At 40.2% G+C, this 26,700-nt stretch overlaps 1 protein-coding gene across 1 annotated transcript in view; it reads left to right on the top strand.

Moving 5' to 3' along the window:
* LOC110967711 (copine-8-like) overlaps window positions 1-26,700 on the top strand; it is a 115,872-nt gene that overhangs the window by 49,075 nt on the left and 40,097 nt on the right. Inside the window, exons 4-6 of the mRNA XM_051952030.1 lie at window positions 2,220-2,323; window positions 11,777-11,816; window positions 19,159-19,235. Coding sequence (XP_051807990.1) covers window positions 2,220-2,323; window positions 11,777-11,816; window positions 19,159-19,235 — 221 coding nt within the window. The remainder of the gene's footprint in view (window positions 1-2,219; window positions 2,324-11,776; window positions 11,817-19,158; window positions 19,236-26,700) is intronic.

Here is a 26,700-nt window from a genome sequence, read left to right as displayed (position 1 = left end):
CCGGAGTTCAGTGAAATCAATTATCAAGAAATGGAAGGAATATGGCACTTGTGTGAATCTGCCTAGATCAGGCCGCCCTCGTAAACTGAGTGACCGTGCAAGTAGGAGACTAGTGAGAAAAGCCACCAAGACCCCTACAACGAGTCTGAAGGAGTTACAAGCTTCAGCTGCTGAGATGGGAGAGACTGTGCATGTAGCAACTGCTGCCCGGGTTCTTCACCGGTCAAAGCTTTATGGGAGAGTGGCAATGAGAAAGCCACTGTTGAAGAAAAGTCATATTAGATCTCGACTAGAGTTTGCCAAAAAGCACATGGAAGACTCTATGGTCAAGTGGAAGAAGATTCTTTGGTCTGATGAGACCAAAATTGAGCTTTTTGGCCATCAGACAAGACGTCATGTTTGGCGGAAACCAAACACTGCACATCACCAAAAACACACCATCCCCACTGTGAAGCATGGTGGTGGCAGCATCATGCTGTGGGGATGTTTCTCAGCAACTGGACCTGGAAGGCTTGTAAAGATAGAGGGCAGAATGAATGCTGCAAAATACACTGAAATCCTGGGGGACAGTCTTTTTCAGTCTGCAAGAGAACCACGTCTTGGGAGATTTATTTTCCAGCAAGACAATGATCCAAAACATACTGCAAAAGCTACACAGGAATGGTTAAAAAAGAACCAGCGAAATGTTCTGGAGTGGCCGAGTCAAAGCCCAGACCTCAATCCTATAGAGAATTTGTGGCTGGACTTGAAAAGGGCTGTTCCTTCCCGATACCCGCGCAACCTGACAGAGCTTGAGCAGTTTTGCAAAGAAGAATGGAGCAAAATTGCAGTGGGCAGATGTGCAAGACTGATTGAGACCTATCCACACAGAGTCACTGCTGTGATTGCAGCCAAAGGTGCATCTACTAAATACTGACTTGAAGGGGGTGAATAATTATGCAAACAATTATTTTCATTTATATAATTTTCTTTCATTATCATTACTTTATAGAAATCTTTTTTCACTTTGACATTCAAGAGTTTTTTGCAATATTTTTTTTGTTAAAAAAGCTAAATTTTATTGACCATGATTGATTTATGAAAGCAATAAAACGGTAAAACATCAAAGGGGGTGAATACTTATGATAGACACTGTATATACATATACATATATATATATATATATATATATATATATATATATACTTTTACAAAATATGCGTTTATTTATCTGTTTAAAGCATGTACTTGCTGTATATCAGGCTTGATTTTGAACCTTAGAACTAGTACTATCTCTTAAAATGGGAGTAATATCTCCCATTTTAAAGGAGCTTCACTGGCTGCCAGTCTCTTATAGAGTCAACTTTAAGATTTTGGTTCTAACCTTTCGGGCCTTGCATGGTCAAGCTCCTTCCTATATCTGTGACTTGCTCCAGCCTTACTCCCCTGCGAGGGCTTTAAGGTCTGCGGATCAGAATTTGCTAAAGGTGCCACATACTCGGTTTAAGACCAGAGGAGCCCGATCATACCAGGCTGTTGCTCCCAGGCTTTGGAATGATCTCCCACTCTCTCTCCGCTCAGTTGCATCTGTTGACGCTTTTAAAACACAACTTAAAACCTTCTTGTTTGTTCAGGCTTTTGCTTAGTTTTTTGTGGCTGTTATGATCCTATTTTTTAGTGTTGACTATTTGTGTGTATTTAATTGTTGTTTTTATTTATGCTGTGAAGCACCTTGTGGCTCTCTGTCTGTGAAAGGTGCTATATAAATAAAATTTACTTACTTACTTACTTACTTACTTACTGCAATCGAAAAATTAAGAGAAAAGTTACCACTTAAAGCTACTGGAATATAAAAAAACTAGTATACCTACAGTGATAGATGTAGATACCAACATTCAGGACTTCCTTTGTCAGACTCAGTAGTTCACCAGTCTGGTGAACGTCAGCATGATTTGTGATTTTGCAGACTGGCATGTTGACACACAGATATTTGTCACATTATGGGTAGGAAATGTACTTCAGTGTGTTCAATTTAAGCAGTGAACAAAAGATTCTGTGGCACAATTACTTTTTCAACTTTTAACAAATAGACCATCACAGAATTAGTGTTTTTACAGGATTGTAAGCTGAATAGTTTCCATAATATAGGGCTCTTTTTCTGGTCACTGAAATTTTCCAAGTGAATTTAAATGAATCCTATAACCAGTAACCAAACATCGCTTTTCTCGTTTGTCTTCTAGTTTGGCAGAACAGAAGTCATAGACAACACCCTCAACCCCGACTTTGTCCGAAAATTCATTCTGGATTATTTCTTTGAGGAGAGGCAGAATCTACGCTTTGACCTGTGAGTTAACAATTGACTTATGCGTGCTGAAGTGTGTGTTTGTTCTTGTGCGTTTGTGTGTGTTTTACAGGCGTGGGTGAAAGTGCTGCTCTGTGTGGAGCAAAGTTGAGTTGAGACTGAAATATTCATAGTTTTTCACAGAGGGAGATGTAAAGTCTTCTCTCTTTTAAATAAAATACAAGTTTTTATGCCACTTTTTCCCCAGCATTTCCATTTGAAGTCATCCCATTCATACAACACTTTAAGAGAAAATCAGACCAGATGGCCACAGTGAATCACTCATTTTAAGATGATTGTGGTCCATTTGGTGTTGGTTGTTTCATTGTAGCATCCAACAAAATGACAAGTCTGTCATCACAACAGTGTGTTAATGGAACAAACACCCTAAAGCCACTTTTATTAATCTTTTTTGCCCGCATTATTTTTTAATAGATTCAAGTCATGTTTTAGGGTGCTATGAAGTTGACAAAAAGCCCGCAAGAAAGTAACAAATAAGCACATTTTAACAGCAGATGCAGAAGATTGCTTGGTCTTAATCCTTTTAGACCTAAGTGCGGCATTTGACACAGTTGATCATACAATTTTAATTGACTGCCTTAAGCGCTGAGTGGGTATCTCTGGGTCAGCATAGAGTCTCTCAGAGCTTAAATAGAACATGCTTTGCAAAAAGGGGATTTTTTCAGTTACCATAGTGGAAAACAATGAACACCTTCTGTATCTCTCATTTCAACATCCCCTCCTCTTAAATTTCCTCATGCTTAATATTTCATGCAAGCTTTCATAGACATGATTTTCAATGTGTGTCTTCATTCAAATTCAGAAGATTCCAATGTGTATCAGTTTGTGTTGTATGTAGCAACTCAATGAGTCTATTGATATTTTGAACTCCAGAAACTCTCCATGTCTGGAGCAGTGAAAGAATGTGTGACACTGGAAATTTGACTTTGTAAACCCATGCTGCAATTTTTACTGATTAAAGTGAAGGCAGGCGACATTTTGGACACAATAAGGCAAAAAAGATCTATATTAAGCTTCGGTATATCTTAATTCAAAAGATGTTTAAGTCAAGTGGTTCACAGAGCTTTCCACTGATCAGATGAGACCGTATTAATAGCAGCAAAGCCCGTGGTGACATCTGGATCAGGCGGCATAATGGGTTAGACAGAGGACTTTCAGAATTTTCCAGCTTCGTTCCACATTTGTGTCTACTTCAGCTTTAGATTCATACATCAAAGAACTTGAGTTGCAACAATGACTTTGCTTGGAGAATTTAACCCTAATAATACATATATACAACTGTTCAAAAGTTTAGGGTTAGCCAGCGAACTCCATGTTTTCCATGAAAACTCACACTTTTATTCATGTACTAACATATTAGCACAAGGGTTTTCTAATCATCAATTAGCCTTTCAACACCATTAGCTAACACAATGTAGCATTAGAACACAGGAGTGATGGTTGCTGGAAATGTTCATCCGTACCCCTATGTACAGTAGATATTCTATTAAAAATCAGCTGTTTCCAGCTAGAATAGTCATTTATCATATTAACAATGTCCACACTGTATTTCTGATTAATTTAATGTTTTTTTTTCATTGAAAAAAAAAAGATTTTCTTTCAAAAATCAAGATATTTCTAAGTGACCCCAAATTTTGACCAGTAGTGTACATCAACATTACATCCACAATATTTTAAAAAAAAGGTGCATAAAGAGTAAGGGGGAGATGTGTATTGACCTGCAGCAGCCAGCAGCACTTGTATGGATGCATGAATACAGTGATAGTCAAGTATAAGTTTGGCATAATGCCTATGCTTTATACCTGCATGAGTATGATTAGTCCGCTGGTAGCCAAGTAGCCTGTGAAGAAGCCGGTGATTGTGAGGCATGAATCAAGCAGTAGATCAGCACTTTCCTTCTCTTTCCTTGAGCTACACCTCAGTTTATTTCGACAACATACCATATTATGCCAAGAAGAGATGTTCATGATCCAAATATTAAAAGTTAGAGTAGAGCAGAGCATCATGGCTACACAGAAAAAGGCAACAGTCACAATTCAGAAAGCAAAAGATCAGATTAGATAGAGGGAAATGATTGACTACGCTGAATGATATAGCACTTGATTGACTGAGAACCGAGCACAATAACCTATTTGTCAGAGTTAACGTTTATATATTTAACATTTAATACTAACACAATTATTTTCACATCAAACATGACAAATGTTGTAAACTGCTAACAAATGTTCTAAAACTTTGTCTATATATGTATTTTAAAAAATTGGAATCATGCAAACAAGTTAGGACTCCTGGACCAAATCAAAGTGATTTGGACTTACAATCTCTTCCATACTACATAAAACATGAATGTAGAGACTATGATATCACCCTTAAATGTGATCTGCTTTATCATCTATTTGACTCTAAGGGTGCTTTCACACATACGCCTTTCGGTCCGCTTAAAGCGGACTGGAGTTCGCAACACCAGCAAGTACGGTTCGTTTGGTCTGGTGTGAAAGCAGACCAGATGTTTTTGGTGCGGACTAAAGAACTGGACTGAGACCACCTTCGAGAGGTGGTCTCGGTCCGCTTCTATGTGAACTCCAGTTCGGTTCGCTCCTGGTGAGAACACAAACCTGTCTCCATTCGGACCGGCTTGATGGCGCAGCAGACTTTTTGGTGTACGGGAGCTTCCTTAGCAACCTGCACGGGGAATTTTGGGACAACGATAACGTCTTGCAATGCATCTTCTCCGTGCCAAAAACGACTGTGTAATGTTCTCGTACTGAATGCGAGCTTCATGCTGGAACAACAGCAGTATTTGTGCTTGCTGCATAAAGCAATGATACGAATATATGGCAACAGGAAGGAACAGGAGAACATAGTTCATTGTTTACGAATAAACCTCGATCCATGGAATAAACACTGCCTGTTGTTTTCTTCTGGGATTTTTCCCTCTTCACATGCTGCGCCAATCAGCGTTCACCTACGTCATTATTTTTGTGAACAGCGCCGCCAAACGACTAGGGGGAGATATAACATTCATCGTAGTTGGTTCAACTGCGAAAACACTGGTGTGAATGCGAACCGAACCAGTTGAAATTAGCAACATTGTAACAACTTTTGGGTCCAAACGAACCACTCTAACGGACTAACAGGTGTGAAAGCACCCTAAATGAAACTAAAATTTATAATATATAAAGCATGCTGTGTTCAAAAAGTCTCGAAACTTAAAGCATAAACTGATTGGAAAATGTCAACAAATCTAGTGAGAATTAAGGTCAATTTCTCATAGATCTCTATTCAGTCAGTCTTCTCTCTGGAACCAAAAGAGTCGTCGCCTTCTGGCGGTTAGAAAAAAATGCAGATTGAATGTTTGTTCATTCGACTCAGATGTTTTGATACTGACATATTTCCAGGTGAATTATATGACAGAAAAGTTCTTGTTGTAGCTAGCAATACAGCATTTACATTTTCAGCATGAGACACAACTGTATTTCAAGTTGTGGTGCGTCAAGTTAAAAAAACAACTCGTATTTCCTCACGTTGCTCTAAAAGACGAGCTGTCCGAGTAATTATGATATTGTGGCGTGAATTTTTCTCCATTGTTTTTGAGCCTCACGCATATTCACTGTATATCCCTGTGGTGGCTCATGAAATATGGAATGGCCCTTTTGTTTGTTTACTTGTTGGCCTGTCAGCGGGGCCCCATGCTGCTTACAAGCCGTGGGAGGGTACAATGAAGGTCAAGGAGAGATGCTAGCTGGTGGATTGTGTGTGTGTGTGTGTGTGTGTGTGTCACTGGGTGCAGTGCTTTGTATCTCTAGTTACGCAGTCTGTCAGTACCTTAGATTCTATGCATGTATTTAGGAGTGAAGTGTTCAGGTTTATGTTTCTACCTTCAAGTTGGTAAAATGTGTGTATATAAAGTATGTATGTGCATGCACCAGAAAATGTGAGCATATGTGTTTGTTATTTGTTTTTTAAGGTGTATGTTATGTGCATGTGTGTGTGTTTTTCTCTGTATATGAGAGAATGAATAACTGTAACGATATTTTCTGTGTGCGCTGGTTTTTTTTTAACCACTCATGTGTTTATTTGTGTGCGCTTAAAGAATGCAGTGCTAGAGTATCATGCAAGATGTTAGGAGATGACAAGCAATCAAGAGTGGGTGATGAAGGATGATGGTGTGTGTGAATGTGTGGGACCTAGTCGGCTCCCTGCAGGGTTTGTTGTGAGTGGGTGAGCATCATGCCCCGTTACTGTCTTCTTCTATGATCACTCGCAGCTAGGACATGGCTGCCCCCCCCCAACACACACACACACACACACACACACACACACACACACACACACACACACACACACACACACACACACACACACAGCTCCAGCAGCCCTTCACTACCTCCTCCTCCGCCGCCCTTGCTTCTACAAAACCCTTCAGGACTTCCATACAGCCAGACGCCACTGAGCTCCCCACAAACTGCCTGTATAGATGCAATCCCACGCTCTCTTTACCCAAAGACCCCAAAGCCACGACACACTTTGCCTGTGTTGCTGCTATCTGTGCCTGGAAATCCTGTTAACCCTCATCTCACTGCTGGCCATGCACAGTGCCCCTCGTAGCAGTTTTTTTTTCTTCTTATTTTAAAACACGAGATGCTCAGTGAAGCCAGCGGAAGCCCGCCGGGTAGATGGTTCTCTAATCAAGTGTGGCAAATTGGATCAGATCTAAAAAATATATAAATAAAAAAGAAGTAAAATACTCACCCAGAAAGAAATAAAAGAAAGCCACATCCACACGAATGCCAGGACCAAAGGTTTCCCAGCAGAACATTGCATTGAATAAGATAATCAATGGTATTCACTTCACCTGTGAGTGGTCTTTCCTTGCGGCTGCTCGGTGTGTACTTCAATTGCTTCATTTCAGATTCTCTGTTGTGTTATGGATAGGCAAAAATACGAAAAATGTGTCATCGTGCAAATACTCTTGTACCTAGCTATATAGTAAATGGATCTGAACTCTAAAGAAACACATACATGGCTTAAGAATTGGAAGCTCATTATTCCTTTCCTATTAGTATTTTGGGTAAAATTCTGGATAATCTACGAACACCGTTTTCAGCTTTGAACACACAGAAGGCTATGCTAAACATTTGTGTAGCGCCGCCTTGTATCAGTTGGTATGAAGGCTTTATGGAGGCTTCAAAAAGCTGTTAGAAAACGAAGCTCAAGTGTCAGTGTGCTGTCGTCTGTTGTTTGCCTGCCTATCCGGCCTTATTTGTTTGTGTGCCATCATTAGTCATCATTGCTCAGTTCAAATGGAGCTCTGAGCAGGCGCTCCCCCCGCAAGACAGACTGCACAGGACCAAGAGAAATCCTGTCTGGCCCAGTGGCGATGCACAATGATGTCATCTACACAAGCACACACTCATCCAGTTGCACACAGCAAATGTGTGCTCACAAGGCACCGAGGAACATCTACTCCAGCAAACACTCTTCTATGTGTGTGTGTGTGTGTGTGTGTGTGAGCATGTGCAGCCAAATCATCAGACACATGAGTGGTGTGTTTTTTCCTACTCTCTCTCTCTTTCTCTTACTCTGTCCCTCTCTGAGGCTCTCATAATTAAATAAGATTAAATGAATCATTTATGAACATTTGGGAGGGACAGAGGCAAGGGGCGAATAGAACATGAAGCGCACCTGTGCATTTTGCTGGCAGCACGTTGTGTAACAGCACCATGTTTCCTTGCTCTTATGGAATTACATTAGTATCAGCGCTGCAGTGGAGCTCTCTGCCCCGTCCTGTAGTGACACACAGCATCTCCCAGTTTTGTCAGCAGGCACCTTATCGTACATGGCATGCTGTCTGTAGAAAGAAATGCTCGAGCTCTCCCATTTACACACTCCGCTGCACGCTGCTGCACGCACACTACGCACACGCATGTTGACGCACACCTGACATGTCGAAGAAGGTTCCATGTCGCGTGAAGTAAATAAAGCTGGATAAATTGGTCTCCAGAGAGGCGAATAGATTGCATGGGCTGCACAACATAGCTGTTATTGCTGGTTTTTGATGAGTGTTTTTTTTCCTGCATAGAATGGAAAGATATTTCAGCTGTAGAAAAGCTAGATGGTTCAATTCCTAGAGCTTTGAATCCTTGTAAGTATTTTGTGAAGTTAGCAGTGCTGCCAAGGGGAAAGACACAATTCTGCAATATCACTGTAGAACAATCTATGTTTTCAATTTGGCAACTGTTGGGTTAGTGAGGAAGAAAAATGTTGTATGCTATGATTTTGCACATCAGAATCCATTCAGAAGTGCTGAACAAAGTTATAAAAAGCACTTTATCTCACCAGAAACTTCATGTGAAATTCGATACAGTGCCTCAAGAGATGCCCCTTATTCTGAAGACTGCGAGTTGGAAAACCTGAAGGCAAAGAGACATCTGCAGCTCACACTTTATCTGCATTTGAGCCTGAAGGCTAGCCACTAATAACAGATCCAAATATCTGGCCAAATGATAGTTTCATTGAGGATAATTCAGTCACGAGGTTCGAGAGGAAGAGTGCATGGAATGACAAGTATATCTCTGGTTCTACTGCATCAATTGTAGTTCTTTTTTCATTTTGAGACTGAGAATATTACAGGAATGCTATGGCAATTTGATTGAGTTTGCATTTAACGAAGAGTCTATTATTTAAAAAAAAACATATCCAGATCCATCTCAGATGAAGAGTTCAGTATGTAATTTCATGATTATCTTCCACCGCTCTTAGTTTTAGTGAGGTTTTGTGTGAAATGAAATGATGTGAGATAAGGCTGCACATTATATTGTTTCGGCACTGACGTTGCAATGTCTGCATGCTCAATAGTCACATCATAGAAAGCACAGTGTGAAGTAAGGCAAATTAACTCACACAATTCTTATTTTCCATGTCTAATCTGCAAAGGAGGTCTTTCTGTTCTTAAATATTTTTAAGTTTTTTTTTTAACTTCACTCATGATATAGAGTTTCTTGACCTGCAGCAAAATGAGCAAGGAACAGGAGAGAAACAATAAAAGGAAGATATGGTTGCAAAAACAGACACGATGTCAGTTGTGTATAGACTGGGTGGTATTGACCAAAAACAGGTGTAACCGTTGCCACAATACAAGGCAACACAACTAATATGTCTGAACATTTAGATCAGCATCACAAAGCTCTGTATGACGATATGAATGCCGTACAACGCAAAAAATATATTCTGGATGCCTTTGCTAGTGTTACACTATAAGAGAAAGGTTTCAAAACAGCTTCTATTATTATTATGATTATTATTATTGCCACATATGCACTCCCCTATAATATCATACAAATCCTTGTACAGTGATTAATCCTTTAGTCATATAAAGTTATATAGAGTCCTTAAAGTTGTATGATTAAAAAATCCTGTATTTCTTATATTGCAACACATATCACAGAAAAACTTCATCAACCGTAATGTGAAAGCTCTGTTGAAGTCAAAAGTATTTTAAAATGTGAGAATGTTGTAATGCATCACTCCTCAAAGCTCAGACAAAGACACGCAAGGATTTGAACACTCTCTCACTCTGGTTAATGCATTATAAAAGCAAGAATGGTGCGCTGAGATGCATTATTCTCCAAATTGCATCAAAACTGGCATCCAGGATATTATCATTAAGTTTGCTACAGAAAATGTTTGGACTATTTGCCAGCTATCGTGTCAAAATCAGAGTCTTCCTAATTGGCATTTTGGGACGTTGATAAATACAAGGCTGTCAGCAGATGTCAGTTTCCTCACACACCGTGCACAGAACAAATGTGCAGTCACAGGCAAATATACACATGCAGCTCGAAAGAAAACCCACAGCTGGCAAACATAAGCAGACATAAACAAATCAGATATTTTATATATATGTAAGTACAAAAACAGATACACAAAAACTAGATGACAGACTTGATGCATTTTTATTTAGGTCACATTGTTGCTGAACACAAACAGGTCTGTGTTCTGGTTTTGCTGTGCCAAAAGTAAATTCACATAGTGCAAAAAAATAGAAAAAAATACATATACGTAATAACTTATCAGTATCTATACTTATTGATGGAGAGAAATCTATTCTGCATATAGAGCATGTGACGTGGCTCTGCAAAACTGAATTCCATACATATGCTATTTCTCTGCATTGTTTCTGTCTTGGTCTTCTTGTTTTTATGCAAATTAAACCACATCGACTTGCCACTGTGTATTAGATATTCGCTTCAAAACAACCGTTACTGAAAGGTCAATGTTAATAATTGAGGATGTATTCGATGTATTGTATTAGGGTTCACTACTGTGGATATCCATGAAAAAATGTTTATTGATATGCTCTGTTTTGTGCTAATTGCTAAAGGTGGTTGTTTTGATAGTAGGTCAATAATAACAGAGTGAATGTCATAGCACAACCAGGGCACACTGGTGACTTCAATGCTGTGCATTGAACAGGAAAACATTTTCTCATATTTTTGCAGTGAAGAAGGTTCTTGGCAGCCATCTTGGAAAATGGCAACCAGAGCAAATTAATTGATTTTTACACATTTCCATCAACAAAACAACTTACCTATGATCTTTAGATATAATGCTGTGTTTAAAATCAAATTTTATTGTATGCTACACTCATTTGGCATTGTCAGTGCAAGAAAAAATCTATTCCAGTGGCCAGCTTTAAAAAATGGCTGACATTATTGGTGTCCATTCAAAATTTTGTGTGGCTACCAATGAAATATGAAAAAGTAGACTATAGAGAATATCTGTACCAAATTTGGTGCTTGCATACCGTAGTGAAGTATTTTGGTGAAAAAAATGACTTTATCTGCTGCACTAAATCCGTTACAGTTTAAGAGATAAACTGGACGACTTTCAGCAATTATGGAAACCATTCATTTCCTATCTACAAAACATGGACCAGTCAACTGCTTGTTGATGGATAGCACAGTGGGGGTAGGGATAGGTGTGGGAGGGATTTTTTTTAAGTTATAAATATATGTACTGTATCTTGTGTGTTTTTTGGTGTTATATGTGAAAATGAAGCACTGTTGATTGTTCAAAAATTGGATAACATTTAAATATCTGCTTCTCAATAAAAATATTTGAACAAAAAATAATTGTAAAATGGAAAATTTGATGGTTAAAATGTTGAGATTTTCCACTGGCAGTCATCGATAACATCAAAGCGATTGATAGTGTTGTATCTCATCCAAGAAATGCTTTTGGTGCAACAATCACAAATCTGTTTTCTGCCTGAGCAGCCTCTCTGCAATGATTAGCATTAATGCTACATCATGAGGGCAGAGCAGCTAGTGTCACTGATTTGTGTTTTGATAGCTGTTCATGCACAGATCTGTTACGCAGATTTTCTCTCTGTGCCTCTGTTGTGATGTTTCACCTTTTTCCTCTTCTCTGCAGGTATGATCTCGACTGCAAGAGTGACAACCTCTCTAAACATGTGAGTGTCTCCTTCACCTCCGCTGTTCAACAATCAGTCATGCATTCACTGAAATATCATACAGCCACAGTTACCCATCCAGTTAAATAGCAGCCTGATTTGAATCTGAATGTTGGGGGAGAGAGTGGCGTAACAGGAACAAAGCAATCGTGTTGGCATTTAACCCTTTAAGCTTCAGTCAATTCCAGCCGTTTTCAGTACAAAAAATCGCTAATATTCTATTTTTAAATAAAAAAAATTACGAAAAATACGGGGAATATTGGACGCGCATCGGGAGGTGCATTTCCTTGAAAACGACCGATTCGGGGATTTTATACCGACTTCAGGACATGTTTTGGACAAAATAGTTTACTGGCTTGTGTCATCTGATGTAAAAGGTTGGATTATGGCCGTTTTTTGTGGAATCTTTTTTTTGTGTGTAATAATAAACCCGGAAATGTGAGTCGCGCTGTGTGCTTTGAAGCCGTGTATAGAGAACGGATGGATGAATATTTGTTTTTGTCGGACAAATGTGTTTTTCTCACCCGCTGTGGTAATCGCATCTGAAAGTGGTTTATACCGGCGGATTCATGAGAATCTAAGCTTTCCATCGGTGTATAGTGTTTGTATAATCGCGTTTGCACCCGTCGGACATTCCTGAAATTCCTATGCAAATTAGTAGGTGTACCGCCGGCGGTACACTGAAGCTTTAAACTCACCTAAAGATTTTTCTGACCCAGACCAAAGACATTCAGAAAGCCCGTGCAACACAATTTCTCCCTTCAGAAATGTTTCTGACATGCTTGCTTTTTGTTTTTGTTAGCAATGCTGTTACAAGACAGCAAGGTGTTACTCTTAAAGCTTGCAGTCACATGCTATTTCTGTACAGTGTGGTGATGGAATGAATGCTGGCAGTACATGGGAGAAAAGATACAACTGAACATAATTTCTGCTGGCATTTGTAAAATGTTGTAAATGAAATATGTTTTGCATACTTATCAGATCAGTTTGTTTGACTAATTTAAGCCCTATTTGCACGGGACTAGTACTACCTGGTGACCTCTATCGATTCATAGTGATTGCAGAGGTAGACTGATGTTTTTTCTGCACTTTTCTTCTTCCTCTTTCTCGCTTTAGAATTGTAAGCACTAAGTCGTCAATTACAAATGGAAGTTTCAAGCTTGTTGGGTACAAATTCAGTAAGATCATATTATGAAGCCATTGACAGGAAGCTCAAGTCTATCAGAAGAGTGACCAGGATGAATAGGCAGATAACATGTATGGCAGCATGAGGCAAGGGACATTTTCCAGTCTGTCAGCACTCTCAACGGTTACATTCAATGATAAATGTAGCTTGGAGTCTTTGCTTGTGCCGTGTGAATACACAGCATGAAGCAACATGTAGAGGTACTTTGTAAATCACGTAAGGTCCAGAAATTTGATTGGAGCTTTATTCAATTTAACCTCTTTCATTGCTCCTCTCCAAATATGTGAAACTCTCTAACTTACCAAAAGTCTCAGTTTACAGTCACACTGCTTACTAACCTTCTGCAAATTTGTTTCACATTTAATGGGAAACATAACGTCCAGCTGGATTACAATTACTGACAATAGTTTTTCCAGTGATGTGCTTTTGTTGTTGGTTGTTGCTAGAGGTACGGACCCGTACCCGTAGCCTGTGGACTACGGATACGGCACTTGCCATTTGCCAATCAGATACGCGATATCTGGTCACGTGACTCCCGGTAGACGCTAGCGGTACGGACCCGTAGCATCGGTACTACAGGTACGGACCCTAAACCTAACCCTAACCTTAACCTTTGCTTACCTTTCAACAGTTTGCAGTGGTTAGCAGCTTCTTGACTTGTGAGACTCGCGTACGGGTCCGTATCTGTCTGGCAAATGGAAAGTGCCGTGCCCGTAGCCTGTGGGCTACGGATACGGGTCCGTAGCTGTAGACACTACCTTTGTGGTTGTTGTTTTTTTTAACACAAGTCACATGACAGTAAGTCAGCAGAAGGTAATGTAGGTTGATGGTGAGCATATAAAGCACAGTACTTGTGGGTCTTGTGTGCAGTTTTCGTTCAGGTTAGGGCAGGATTCTTGTTCTGGTTAAATGTCAAGGTTCATGTAAACTTGCCCTGTTTATGCTACAAGTCACTGTTGATTATTTCAGTAGTTAACCAAGACAACTATCTTTCTGTACACCCAAAGATTTGGATTGTTTAAGAGAAGCATAAAATATGTTGTCAGTGTATTTTACTTATATGTTATTTCTGGAAGAAACTCCAGCTTGCAAGTGATTGATAGACAAATAACAAATAAATCTGTGATAATGACAAATAACTGATAAATTTATCAAGTAACTTTCATGAACCCTACAAAGTGCTTTCCAGAACGTAAGCATTTCAACAGTTAAACATTTGTTGTTCTTTGTGCTCTGAGCTTCTGCACATTCAACTTGAAATAAAATAATGATATTACATTTCAAGTGCCAAATCCAACCTTTCACTCGAGTAGGTTTATATCTGTGTTGAAAAAAAAATCCAAGTAATCTAACTCTTAAATGTTTTGTTTGGAGCTCACTTATGGTTCAGAGTTTACTGAGGGTTGTGAGTTACCATTTAGATTGAAGTGTTGTCTGTCAATATGAGCGGTGCAGAGGCGACCACCATTGAGTGCAAGTGATCGTGAACAGGCAGCTAAAGCAATCAAAGAACTTTTCAGGGTGAAGAGGTGGAATATCCGTGACTGATCTCAGTCTGACTGAGCTGCATTTCACCTGCTTAAAGCCAGACTTGAGGCACAGAGACCCAACAACAAACGAGCTAAAGGTGGCTCCTGTGACGGCCTGGGAGAGCATCACCAGGAAGCATCTGTTTATGTCTCTGAGCCAGAGACTCCAGACAGAGATTGACTGTGAAGGATTTTACACAAATTATTAGATATGATAAACTGTGGTTGCCATGTGTTAAATGACTGGATCTCTCACACAGTCTCTTATCTAGTTAGAATATAACAGGTGAAAAAAGATGAGATTTGGTACTTTTTTTGTAGTTGATGTAGAAGTTATTATTTTATTTCAGATGTAATATGTTGAAGCAGAGACTGACAGTTGAAATGAGTGCCTCATCGATATAATGAAGAGATGCCATAGGAATAAAAAAAATTAGTATCTTTGGTCACTGAGCACTGATGTTATGAAGGAGAAGACGCTCATCAAAATGATCAAATAGACAGTCCACAAAAAAGAGAATCTGCAATTTGACAGGCTTTTCCTTACTGTAAAACACATAAATATGAGAAGCAACTGCTGACAGGCTTTAATAAAGATGAGATTTTATCAGCTTTGTCATGTCTTATCAGACAGCTGTTTGGTTCTGCTCATGCTGTCTCTCAGTGCAGCTTTGCAAATATCCAGCATATCCTCCTGCCACTGCTGATTACGGATCCTGCCTTTCTTTGTCAAGCTCGGTCTTCGTGTTCATTTAAAACCTCCAACCTCAGGTTTGAGTGACCTGCTGTCCCATCCTTCGCTTTCACTTCCAGCAGAAGTTTCAGCAGCCCCCTGCTCCTGTTCTCTCTGTAACCGCAGCTCCTCCTCAACACCCAGCCTCCCAACACCCTTCCTATTACCGCTGTCGTCCTCACTGCCAACTGCTGCTGGAGTTCTTTTCCTCAGCCCCAACCCCAGCCTGCCCCCGGGCTGCCACTGCGAGCACCGAGCAATGAGAGTGCAGCAACTCACTCAAAGCATGAAGGCTGGGGACGCTTGGATGCGTCCTGTCGTCACCGTGGATGTGTGGGATTGGAGATCTGGCACGCAGTGATGGCTCCATTGTACAGGCACTGTCCATTCCCAGTCGCATAGCTATAAATAACAGAAAATGGGAAGAAAAAAATGCAAATGCACTCAAGTACAGTATCTCATGTGGCAGTTTCAGTGGCAACCTTTGAGGATGCCTCCTCCCGCACATCACAGCAGATGTTTTCCCTGTGCCATATGGTATACATACCTTGTGCAGATATGGCTGCAGGGGATGATGTGCAGAGATAGGGCATACAGTGGATTCTAATTAAGGGCTGGATACATGTGGATGTTGCTTTTAATTCTGACTGACACTTCTGTCTATGTGCACAATTATTCAACTGTTGTGTGATTTTGTGGTACGCCAATATCCTGCTGACAAACAGTGATGTCATTGTTAGGGAAAAAACAAGGCATGTGTGGAAATACTCTCAAGAACCTTTTGGATTGAACACTCATATTATCATTTTTGTTATTACAGTATTTCGATATTTTATATTGTTTGTGATTGGATGCACTGCACCAGAGAGATGTTCTTCAAAGCGAAATTAACCGGTTAGAGAGGTATGTTGAGCCTAAAGCCAAAGATTTCAATGTCCTGATGATGATTGATGCTGCACAGTTAACCTGCCATGGAGGAGCTTCTGTTCAGAGTCTTTGAACTGGCTGTAAGATGCACCTCTCTTTCATCAACTCTTTTTTTGATGATATTCTGCATGAGTGATACAGATTCAGCTGAGCAAATGTGTTAGATCTGCATACCTCTAAGCAATTCATAACGTTACTGACCGAAGCTGTGCAGTTACAGTACGCAAGCTATAGTAGTCAACCTACATGGACAGATGTGTTTGTATTTGGTTCTGATTTGCTGCTGAGTTCATTTTATGTTGCTTTTATTACAGCAAATACAACACAGATTAGAAAACTGATTAGTCTATTGATATTTATCACAGACAATATTCAATCAATAACATTAACTTCACTTTGATTTTGGCCAAAAACTGAAGTCATTTCCTCATATCCTTATTTGACAGCAGCAAACCTAAATGCACTTTTTCAGCATCATGTTTAAATGTATGAAGTTTAAAGTTTAAAATGTCTAATGCGCGGCTGTCATGTTAGAGATAAGCGGCAGCACTGAGAGAGCACGGAGTGGTTAAATAAATATATTAACTTACACGATTGATAGTTTTCTCCCAGCATTCCTCTCTTGCATCATTGGCAGTGACAGCACTTTTTACTGCAGTAAATTTTTATATTCTTCATAGCTCCCCATTTTAACAGCCGGTTCCTCTTGGCTGAAGTAGGCAGCACGTGAGTGATCCACTTTGTGCAGAAGAAGATTCAAATGATGCATTAAATTCCTCCCTTTAACCCTTTGATTCACAACAGGGGTCAAAAGTGGCTCAAATCCAGTGGAAAATGAGTGTCTCCTGACCCACACTGTGTATCAAAGTGTTCATAGGAGCACACACCAAGTCTGGGTAAAAATGTGAAGCCGCAGCATTAAAACCACCTGCCTGATATTGGGTAGGTCCCCCTTGTACCGCCAGAACATCTCTGAAACATCTGGTCGATTACAAGGGACCTCTGTTGGGATACTGTTGTGCTGTAGATCCTTTGAGTCCAGTGGGTTTGGGTCCTCTGTGGATGAGGCCTGTATTGGCACATCCCACAGATGCTTGACTGGAATGAGATCTTGTTATTTTGGACGCTTGGTCACTGCCTTTGCTCTTTCTTGTGTTCCTAAGCTGTGAGGAGTGTTGCTGCCATGTGTGGCTGTGTTTGCTCTGCTACTGTGTTTAAGGGGATCAGTGTACAGTATATGTGTACAGTGGCCATTTTCTAAACAGTTTGAAATTGAGATTTAGACCAGTGTTGTCAGTTCCTGTAGTTTCCCTTTCCCCACTTGGTACAAGACTCAATTTCACTTTGTGGTCAAAGGCATGGAAACGGTTTGTGGATGTTCTATAGAGGCGTGATGAACTGTAGAAGTCAGCTCCAATCTTTTTTGTTTCCAGATACCCCTTCGAACGTTGTCCTTCCTACCACCGCTGAGCCTGTTAATCTAAGGCGGCTCAACCTCTACCTTTAGACTTTCTAAGGAATAGCAGGCACTGGGCAGGGACTGCTAACTAGTTACACACTTCTTATGGAAAGGCCAGAAGGTTTTTTCATCTCTGTTTGTTTCGAGAGCTCGGCTTGAGGAGAAATTTACTCAGCACCGGCAATGATCTTTGGAGCAGCTTTCTGCCTGCCGGACTCAACATGGCTCATCTGTCAAGCACTTCTACACACACACACACACACACACACACACACACTGACTCTCACATACACATGTACATACAATCTGGAAGGGGAGGTCTCGGTATTGGCGCTCGAACAATTGGTCCAGGCCTGTTGTAAACAGATTTTTTATGCGCCCTCCTCTCTCTGCTTTGTCCTTCTTGTTGGCCAAAGACTCCTCCTCCCTAAACTGACTCCTCTGTTGTGGTCACCCTACAGTGATCAACGAGGACACGAGTGTTTTTTCACGCTGGGCTTTGATGTCAGTGTGCAAAGTATACATGAATGGAGAATGGAAGATGTGAAATGGCCGAAATACAGACATTTAATTTGTTGAGTTGTCAGCACTTGTGTTAAATGCATTCTACAAAAAGCTCAAGTAGATTTTGTTTTCCTATTTATTTCTTTACTCTGCTATTTCTCATGTTACAGTATGTGAGCAAATCGAGTAAATGCAAATTTGCATTTTTGTTTTCTTTCTGCTTTCTCTCATCTCTCTGTGCCCCAGCTGTCTGTTTGTTCATTCAGGCTGAAGCAACAGCCAATCATATAATCATCGTGTTTGACGTGATTGACAAAGATATTTAGATGCTGTGAATCATGAGAAATGCCTACTTTAATTTCTCAGAGCCCAAGATGACTATCCATTTTACCATCATTTGACAAAGAAAAGAATCGAATCATCACATCTGACTGCCACAAAGAAGAGAATATTTTGCATTTTTGCTTGAAAAATGACAGTGATGATTAATCAAATGTCAGAATAGTTGCCAAAACATTCTCTTGTGATTGACTAATTTGAGTTTCAGCTTTTAAGTGGCCATGTGACATGACAGTCAGTGAGAAAAATGATGCTGAGAAATGTCAAACGACTTCTCTAGGAGTATTGCTTGGTGTAGTTTTTGTGTTACTATGTTGTATTTGGAGTATTTGCCATGGCTCAGTGGGTAGAGTGGCCGTCTTGTAACTGGAAGGTTGCCGGTTCGATCCTCAGCCCATTGAGCTCATGTTGAGGTGTCCCTGAGCAAGACACATAACCCCTAATTGCTCCTGATGGGTCGTGGTTAGTGCCTTGCATGGCCGCTTCCGCCATCAGTGTGTGAATGGGTGAATGTGATGTATCATGTAAAGTGCTTTGGATAAAAGCGCTATATAAATACAACCATTTACCATTTTATATTCCAAATGAAGAAATACAAAGAACATGATAATGCAGCTTTCTGTCTGCAACTCACAGCCCTACTCTTGATGCGTTTACACCTGCAGGACTTCCTGGGCCAGGCTTTCTGCACTCTGGGTGAAATAGTCGGCTCCCTGGGAAGCCGCTTGGAAAAGCCTTTGATGTAAGTAGCACACAGAACCAAACATACACATACACCAACAAACAGACAGGTACACTCACATAATATGTCTTCTGCTATTTTAATGAGACACTCATAATTGAAAGTGAGGGGCAAACAACAAGACTGCATTACTGTGATTAGGGAGTCCCTATCATTAAGTGCCGCAGATTAGATTTTGGATTCTATTCCTTAGGGGGAGTGAATTGAAAATCAGTATGTGATTTTAAGATCACTTGCTGCCGTTTGTCTTTGAAGTGAAGTGAAGCAGGAGCATGAAAATGGGCCAAGATGTCGATGAAAGCGTACGCTGTCTCCACCAGCCAAATGAGATGAATAGTTAAACAGCAGCAGGCCTAATGACAGACTGTAAACATGTTGAAATGGTAAACAGCGTGTAGTGAAAAGGGACAGTTTACTCAAAGCGAAAATGTTAGTGCTGAGCCTGATGTCTGAAGAATCGTCCGTTGAAGCCTACAGAAATAATCAGAGACATTTTTAAATAAATAAATGTCCAATTTTCTTCTCAATTACTGATTTGTGTTAAAAAAGAAGAAAAAAAATCACATTTCACCTGTCTTATTTGAGAAACATTCTCTGATCCACAAGTCTTCCCCCTTCACTCACCACTTTTCTTTCCTTTTTGAGGTCAACTCATTCATACTGACCAAAAAAAAAGAGGTAAAAATTGTCTTGAAACAGAATTATGTTTAGTATAATCAAAGGACAAACTGAGCTGCTTTCTTGATGACCTGTATGACTGAAGAGACAAAAAAACTATATTAGCCCCAGAAACGCAAATGCCATCACCTAAAGGTTTTCATGTTACACAACTGCAAGTTGAGGTTTATCTCTTTGATACTGTTAATAGTACTTAGTCCTTTATAGCTTCTTTGTACTGTTCGGCTTCCTCAGTTTCTCGACTTTTGTCTGATACATATCTGGCTTCCGTGGTTTTGTTGATGTTGTACTGTGCTGGATTAGGTTTGTCCTAAAGCAATTAAATAAGAAAGAGATTTATAGAAAATAAAACTAATGGTCATGACCAAGGAAAACAAAAGTTGAGAATGTATTATTTTTGTATAAGTAGTGAAACTCAGTTAAAGGTTTCCTGATGAGCTGTCAGTGGCCACTCTGTAGCTTCAGTTTTGTTTATCTTATGCACACAACACTGCAAGCAGCTCGCACAATATCAGACACAATATTAATCCAGCCAGTGGTTTCACATTATTTCTCTGATCCACAGGTGGCTGTAATATACAAAGATACATGAATGTGCAAAAGTTCATATTCACTTTATTCATTTAGATTTTTAATCACCATACAGTACTACCAGGGTGGATTGGTCCCAGATATTGCAGCCTGGCAACTAGTTCTGAACGTAGAATCCATTTAAAATTGAAATTGTACTTTGAAATGGTGGAATTTGCATCTGGTGCAGAGTTACATCGGTGTTATTCTGGTTTTGTGCCATCCTCCTATGACAGCTGCATTTTTACTGCCATCTCCTGTGGACTACTAACCTCAGCAAAAAATTATTTTCCAAATAAGATCACAGTATCATCATTAGTTATCTTCCCCTCATCGTTAAACCCACTGACAGCAACCCAAATTACTCAGCCAGAGTCATAAATAAACTCCTCAGTGGTCAAAAGAACAAGGAGTCCTCCAGCAGATGGTACAGCCCCACATGGCCCTGATCTCAACATGATGGAGTCAGTGGGAAGAAACAGAAGACACAGAGACAGCCCAAATCTGTCAAGGTTGTAGGGTGTGGTGAACCCAGGTGCAGACATTGTAGACAGAACACTGGGCATTATGGTAAAAAGGGTTTATTATTCAAGCAAACTATAAACTGAAAACGAGACTGAAGTGGCTACAACAAACTCAATGATGGAAAACAACAGGGTCGAGGAAAAAAACAAACTGAAGTAAACAAAGTACAAAAGTGTTAATCCATAACCGAGGGGAAAGCGGAGTGATCCAGTAAACAGGTGTAATCCAGAGGTGAGAGGGAGAGGAGTCTGAAGCAGAGTGAATCCAAGACAATGAGCCAGCGACAACTGAGGGAAAAGGCAGGGCTTAAATAGTAGCAGAGGGGACCAGGTGAAATGAGTTGGCTTGATTGCCTCAGCTGACAATGATCAGAGACCAGGTGCAGCAGACAGAGGGAGACAGAGGCTGTGGCTGTGTCCGAAATGGCATACTAACGTACTACATACTACATTCTCAATGAGTATATACTGTATACTACGTACTATAAGTATGATTAGAATGCCGACCGTTCGCACTGTAGTATACTACTCCGTTTCCCATAATGCATTTCAAACCTCCGACGACAAAAACCGGAAGTACGGCTATCAAATATCTCGGCTGAATGCCGGCTTCAGGTCGATTTTACGCTAACAAACAGTCGCATAATTAATGTGGCAATTTCAAGCCGGCACTCCTCATGCAGTTATTAGCCAGATTATGCGAATCGTTTCAATTGTAGCTGCAGGCTACTCGAGGTAGCTGCTACTTGTTCTGTATGCAAAGCGAGCTGCTGCAACTAGCTGCTAGCATTCAGTAGCACGCTGTGAGGCATCTGACAAATTTAAAACGTTGGTCAGAAAACGCCTATTTCTCAAATCTGTGGGGTGATTAGGATGACTACTTAACCACATAAAATAAAATGAAAATTGCCGCGGTCCAGCCACAGATCCCGCGGAGGCTTCCATTTCGGTGGATAGCTCGCAAAGCATTATGGGGCGGTTGAGTATGACTAGTGTGGTCACCGCGCATACTTAAAATTTTTCCGGATATAGTATACATCCGGGTATTTCTCGCGTACTCAGTCTTTTCATACTATCCAATGTGAACGCACTACATACTTATTTTGACGTCACATTTAGTATGAGTAGTACGTTAGTATGCGATTTCGGACACAGCCAGAGAAACCAGACAACACAGGAGGAAAAACAGGAAAAGGAGCAAAAAGGCAGCAACAGGGGCAGAATCCTGACACAAATCCACAGAACTAATGTGAGAAGTCCTTCAAGATGTCTGGAAACCTGCCTGCCAAATACCTTGATGAACTATGTTTGTCTTAAACGAACTAAGAAGAAAACTTCCCTGTGAACCCTGAGGAAAATATTTCAGTGGATCAACATACAATTTCATACATTTCATACCATCTGTCAAGTATGTATATTTATTGTATATAATTCACAAATGCATGTTAATATCAGGTAAAAAGAAATACACAGATTCTATTCTATGTTCTAACCAATCAAATTACTAGAACAGCACTCAGAGAGCGCAGTACTCTGGCAAGGCTGCTCAGTCATTGTATCATTTCTGATGGATGAAATCTTTAATAAAAAATGACCTTGTGCTGAGCACAGGCATGTGTTATGCATGTGTACGTTATGTCCAGATACTGACCTAAATATGTAGCAGGTGGCAGGAATTGATGGGGCCCTGAAACACCCCCACAATTTAATCAATTGTTCCTTGTATGATTTCCGACGGATAAGTCCTGTTAAGTCCACAGCGGTCAATTTCTAGTAGGATCGCCATCATGTGATCGTCAGCAGGCAGCTGACGTAGTGTTCACTTGTCATTGTTTCAGTGACACTATGTCGCAATGATACAGAAATCTTTAACAAATCAGTGGATTCAGACTATAAGCAGCATCACTGGAAAATCTAATGAGGTGATACTTGTGTCATTTCTGACAATCCCTGAAAATTTCATCCAAATCCGTAAGTCCGTTTTTGAGTAAAGTTGCACACAGACAGGCAAACAGACAAACGTATGCCGATCATCACATAACTCTGGAGCATTCCTTAAGGCCCTGTCACACTCTAGCGTATAGAGCCAGCATATGAGGAACGTATGGACTTTTTGGGAATACGCTGACATACTCTGAAACACGCTAGTGGAATACTGGAATACGTTTCTAGTTCGCTGGGGTACGCCGGGGGACGCCGGGGGACGCCAGGGTACGTCGGTGTACGCTGACGGCACGAAAATTTTCAGCGTATGCCAACGTATGAATTTTACACTCCTCATACGCTGAACACGCTAGAGGTACACTGAAGGTACGTTACTCATACGTCGAGTACGCTTCTCATACGTTGAAATGGAGTGGGTCAGGAAACCTAGCGGTAGAGGAGCGTATAATGAACGAGTGTCTGACGTGTGTGTAACGAATGGTTAACGTTATGATGGTAGTTCTAACGACAGTCTAACGTCCTCAACTTATGCCTAACGTGTTCTGAGCGTACAGCCAACTTATCCCATGCGTATTACATGCGTATTTCCAGCGTATGGGGGGTATATAAAGTCTCACATTTCCAAATCTGTATCAGTTTGTACCAGCAGTTCAGAGATGGAGGTTGCTGTGCTGCAACATCACCAAGATTTGTTACAGTTGGCAGTTGAGTATGCTAGACACAGAAGAAGAAGGCGTAGAATGAGACGTGCAATCTGGGTGAAACCTTGGATTGGAAGGCGGCGTCAATTTGGCCTTTATGACCAGCTTATGGTTGAATTGAGAAATGAAGATCAGAGAGCCTTCAGGAACTTCCTACGCATGCCTCCAGAAATGTATGATGAACTGCTGGACAGGGTTGGTCCCAACATCACCAGCTGTGTACGCTCCTCATACGTTAGGCTGACGTTCCGCATACGCTTCTCATACGTCGAAGGTACGCTGATATACGTTACTCATACGTCGGTATACGTCCAACTCAAACACACATCACATCACATACGCTGACATACGCTATGCGTACGCTACTCATACGCTACTCATACGCTGACGGTACGCTAGGCTCACGTTACTCTAATGGTCATTAACCGAAAATCGACCTCATACGCTGAAAAGTTGTGCGTATAAACGATTTTTCGAAATATTCGATACGTTCCTCAGACGCTGGCTCTATACGCCAGAGTGACAGGGCCCTTAGCGGAGTAGTAATGCTAATTTTTTTTTCATACAGTTCAGTGCAGTTCAAAGTGCTTTACTGGTTTGCAGGAGACAAGAAAAAGGCAAACAGTAAAACAATTTAAAACTTGTTAAGAAAATCAAGATAATTCTTTTAAATGTAAAATACAAAAAGTTAAAAGAAACACATGAAAGCAGTATAATATATGGAAATGATAGGACTAATGTGCAGCCCATTAATCACTGCATACGTATCATTTCGAAAACATAAAGCATTTATTAACAACCCAATGTAGTTTAAAGAAATCCTCACATTTGGAATGGACAGTTCTAATAGTGGGTCTGATATTTTCTCAGCTACACTGTAACTGTCTTTAACTCGTGGCAGAACTACAGTCTTCTTTTCTCGAGCCTACTGCAATTTGTTGTTGTTTTTGTTTGCCTCCTGAGGCTGCGAACCATCAGTAGTCTAACAATCGTCTTATTCCTGTGCCCTACAGTGGTGTCTGTGTGTGTGCGTGTCTGTGTGTGTGTGCGTGCGTGAGAGAGAGAGAAAATCAAGTGAGCTAGAAGTAAGTGACTATACTGGCGTCTACATCCATTACCGTCTGTCTGTTTTGGTCAAGTGTGTGTGTGTGTGTGTGTGTGTGTGTGTGTGTGTGTGTGTGTGTGTGTGTGTGAGAGGCAGAATCAATGAGTGGTTGCAGCTGAATGGGTCTGGTAAAGAATGACACACAAGAAATATGATGTAAGAATGTGTTGCTGTCGCCGAGTTATGTAATCTCCTCTGCCTGCAGTCATTCACTGCATTTCAGATCCGTGTGTGTTTATTTTTGTGCATGTCCATGCATACCTGCATTTTTATTTTTAACTTTTTTCCTGCAGTGGCAAGATATTTTTAGATATTCTCTATTATTCTACACTGTTTATTTTTTTTTTGCAAATCCAAGCAACTGTGTGTATGTGTGAATATTTTCTTCTTGGTCCCGCCTGGCTCAAAAGCATCACACCTCTGCTCAGTGAAGTGGTGGTGGCAACAAAGACAAGTGAAATGACAATATGCTCCAACACAGACCGCTCGATTTGATTGGCACATTTTGTGAATGACATGAATTACACAAAAAACAATCTGTTCAACAAAGCACCAGAAAAGGTCCCCCAAAAGGAATCAAATCAAGTATCTTATTGTAAATGCAACTTATCAAGTCTGATCACAGTGTATGATATGCATATTAACCACTACAGGTTCAGGTTGAGCTTCTAGCACCGGTTCCAACTTGGAAGTGGAATAATTAAGAAATCTTAATTATGATTCCGCATATTGATTCCTAAGCAAATTTCACTCATGCTAGTTCATAGACACTGTACTGAAAACACCTACCATGTATCTGCCTGTGCCATTAGTCATAGCAGATGAATGCCTGTCTATCCTCTTGTGTCCCATTTCATTTGTCTTAATAACATGCAAGTCTCAGAATTATTCTCAGTTAATCCACGCAGCGGTTGTTAAGTTGCTTGATTAGAAAGTGAACAGCACAATTTGTGGGATTGTCTTGTAACAATCACCTTCATTTAAGAAAATGCTACAAAATGCTGTGGTCAAAGTACAGTAGCTGTAGTAACCCTCAAAATGTTCAAGAATCCAGAAGACACCACCGATGCTACTGTTGCTTTTATTTTATCCAGCTTTGGGTTTCTGTACATAACATTTGTCCACACTAAGGAGCATTTCGCACATCTCTGCTGTGACGACTGCAGGAGGACGTTATAGTGATGTGAAATGAACTTCAGTTTTCTTCACACAACATTCAGACTTTCAGTAAAATTCTGTTTATCAAATAACTATCTTGCCTCAGAACAGTTATTAAAGTAACTTTACTGTCTTCGAGCAACACTTTTCTAGCTCACGTCCCATAACAAACCCGCTCGTCTATGTCACCACTGTCCTGACAGAGGATGTGCAGATAGGCAGCTATGGAGAACATTCTCAGATCATTTACTTTAGTAAAACTATTAAGACCACACTGTAAAAGTTTGCACTGATGTAACTTAAAGTAAAAGTAAGTAGAGTTAAGTATAATCAGGAAAAATGCATTTCATTATTATAAACAAAAGTAATCAATGCATAAAAAATATCTTTTGTGACTTCTGGCTGTAATTCAGTAAATTATATCACTAGATTATTATTACTCATGCATTTCTATATAGGCAGGATTTTACTGTTATAGTAACCTGAATCACCTGCAACTCAAAGAACCACAATGGTGAATCGTAAGGGAACTGAAATTGATAAGCAGAATAAGATGTGTTCATACATAAATGATACCCAACTTTACCAGTGTCGAACTTACCTGTTGACTTTTCGCATAAAACTGAATTGTTGAGTACAAAACGGATTCTTATTTTTTTATTTTTTTTAAAATTACAACAGTGAACATAAAAGACATACAAACAGGTCAGTTTTACAATATAGAAGATAATGCTAAACAAAGTAGAGAACAAACATTAATAATAAGGAATAACGATTATATATAC

The sequence above is a fragment of the Acanthochromis polyacanthus genome, chromosome 8 (genome assembly GCF_021347895.1).
Source record: "Acanthochromis polyacanthus isolate Apoly-LR-REF ecotype Palm Island chromosome 8, KAUST_Apoly_ChrSc, whole genome shotgun sequence".
In the NCBI taxonomy this organism is placed as follows: Eukaryota; Metazoa; Chordata; class Actinopteri; family Pomacentridae; genus Acanthochromis; species Acanthochromis polyacanthus.
Note: the sequence above shows the minus strand (reverse complement) of the source record. Positions and strands in the feature narration are given on the sequence as shown.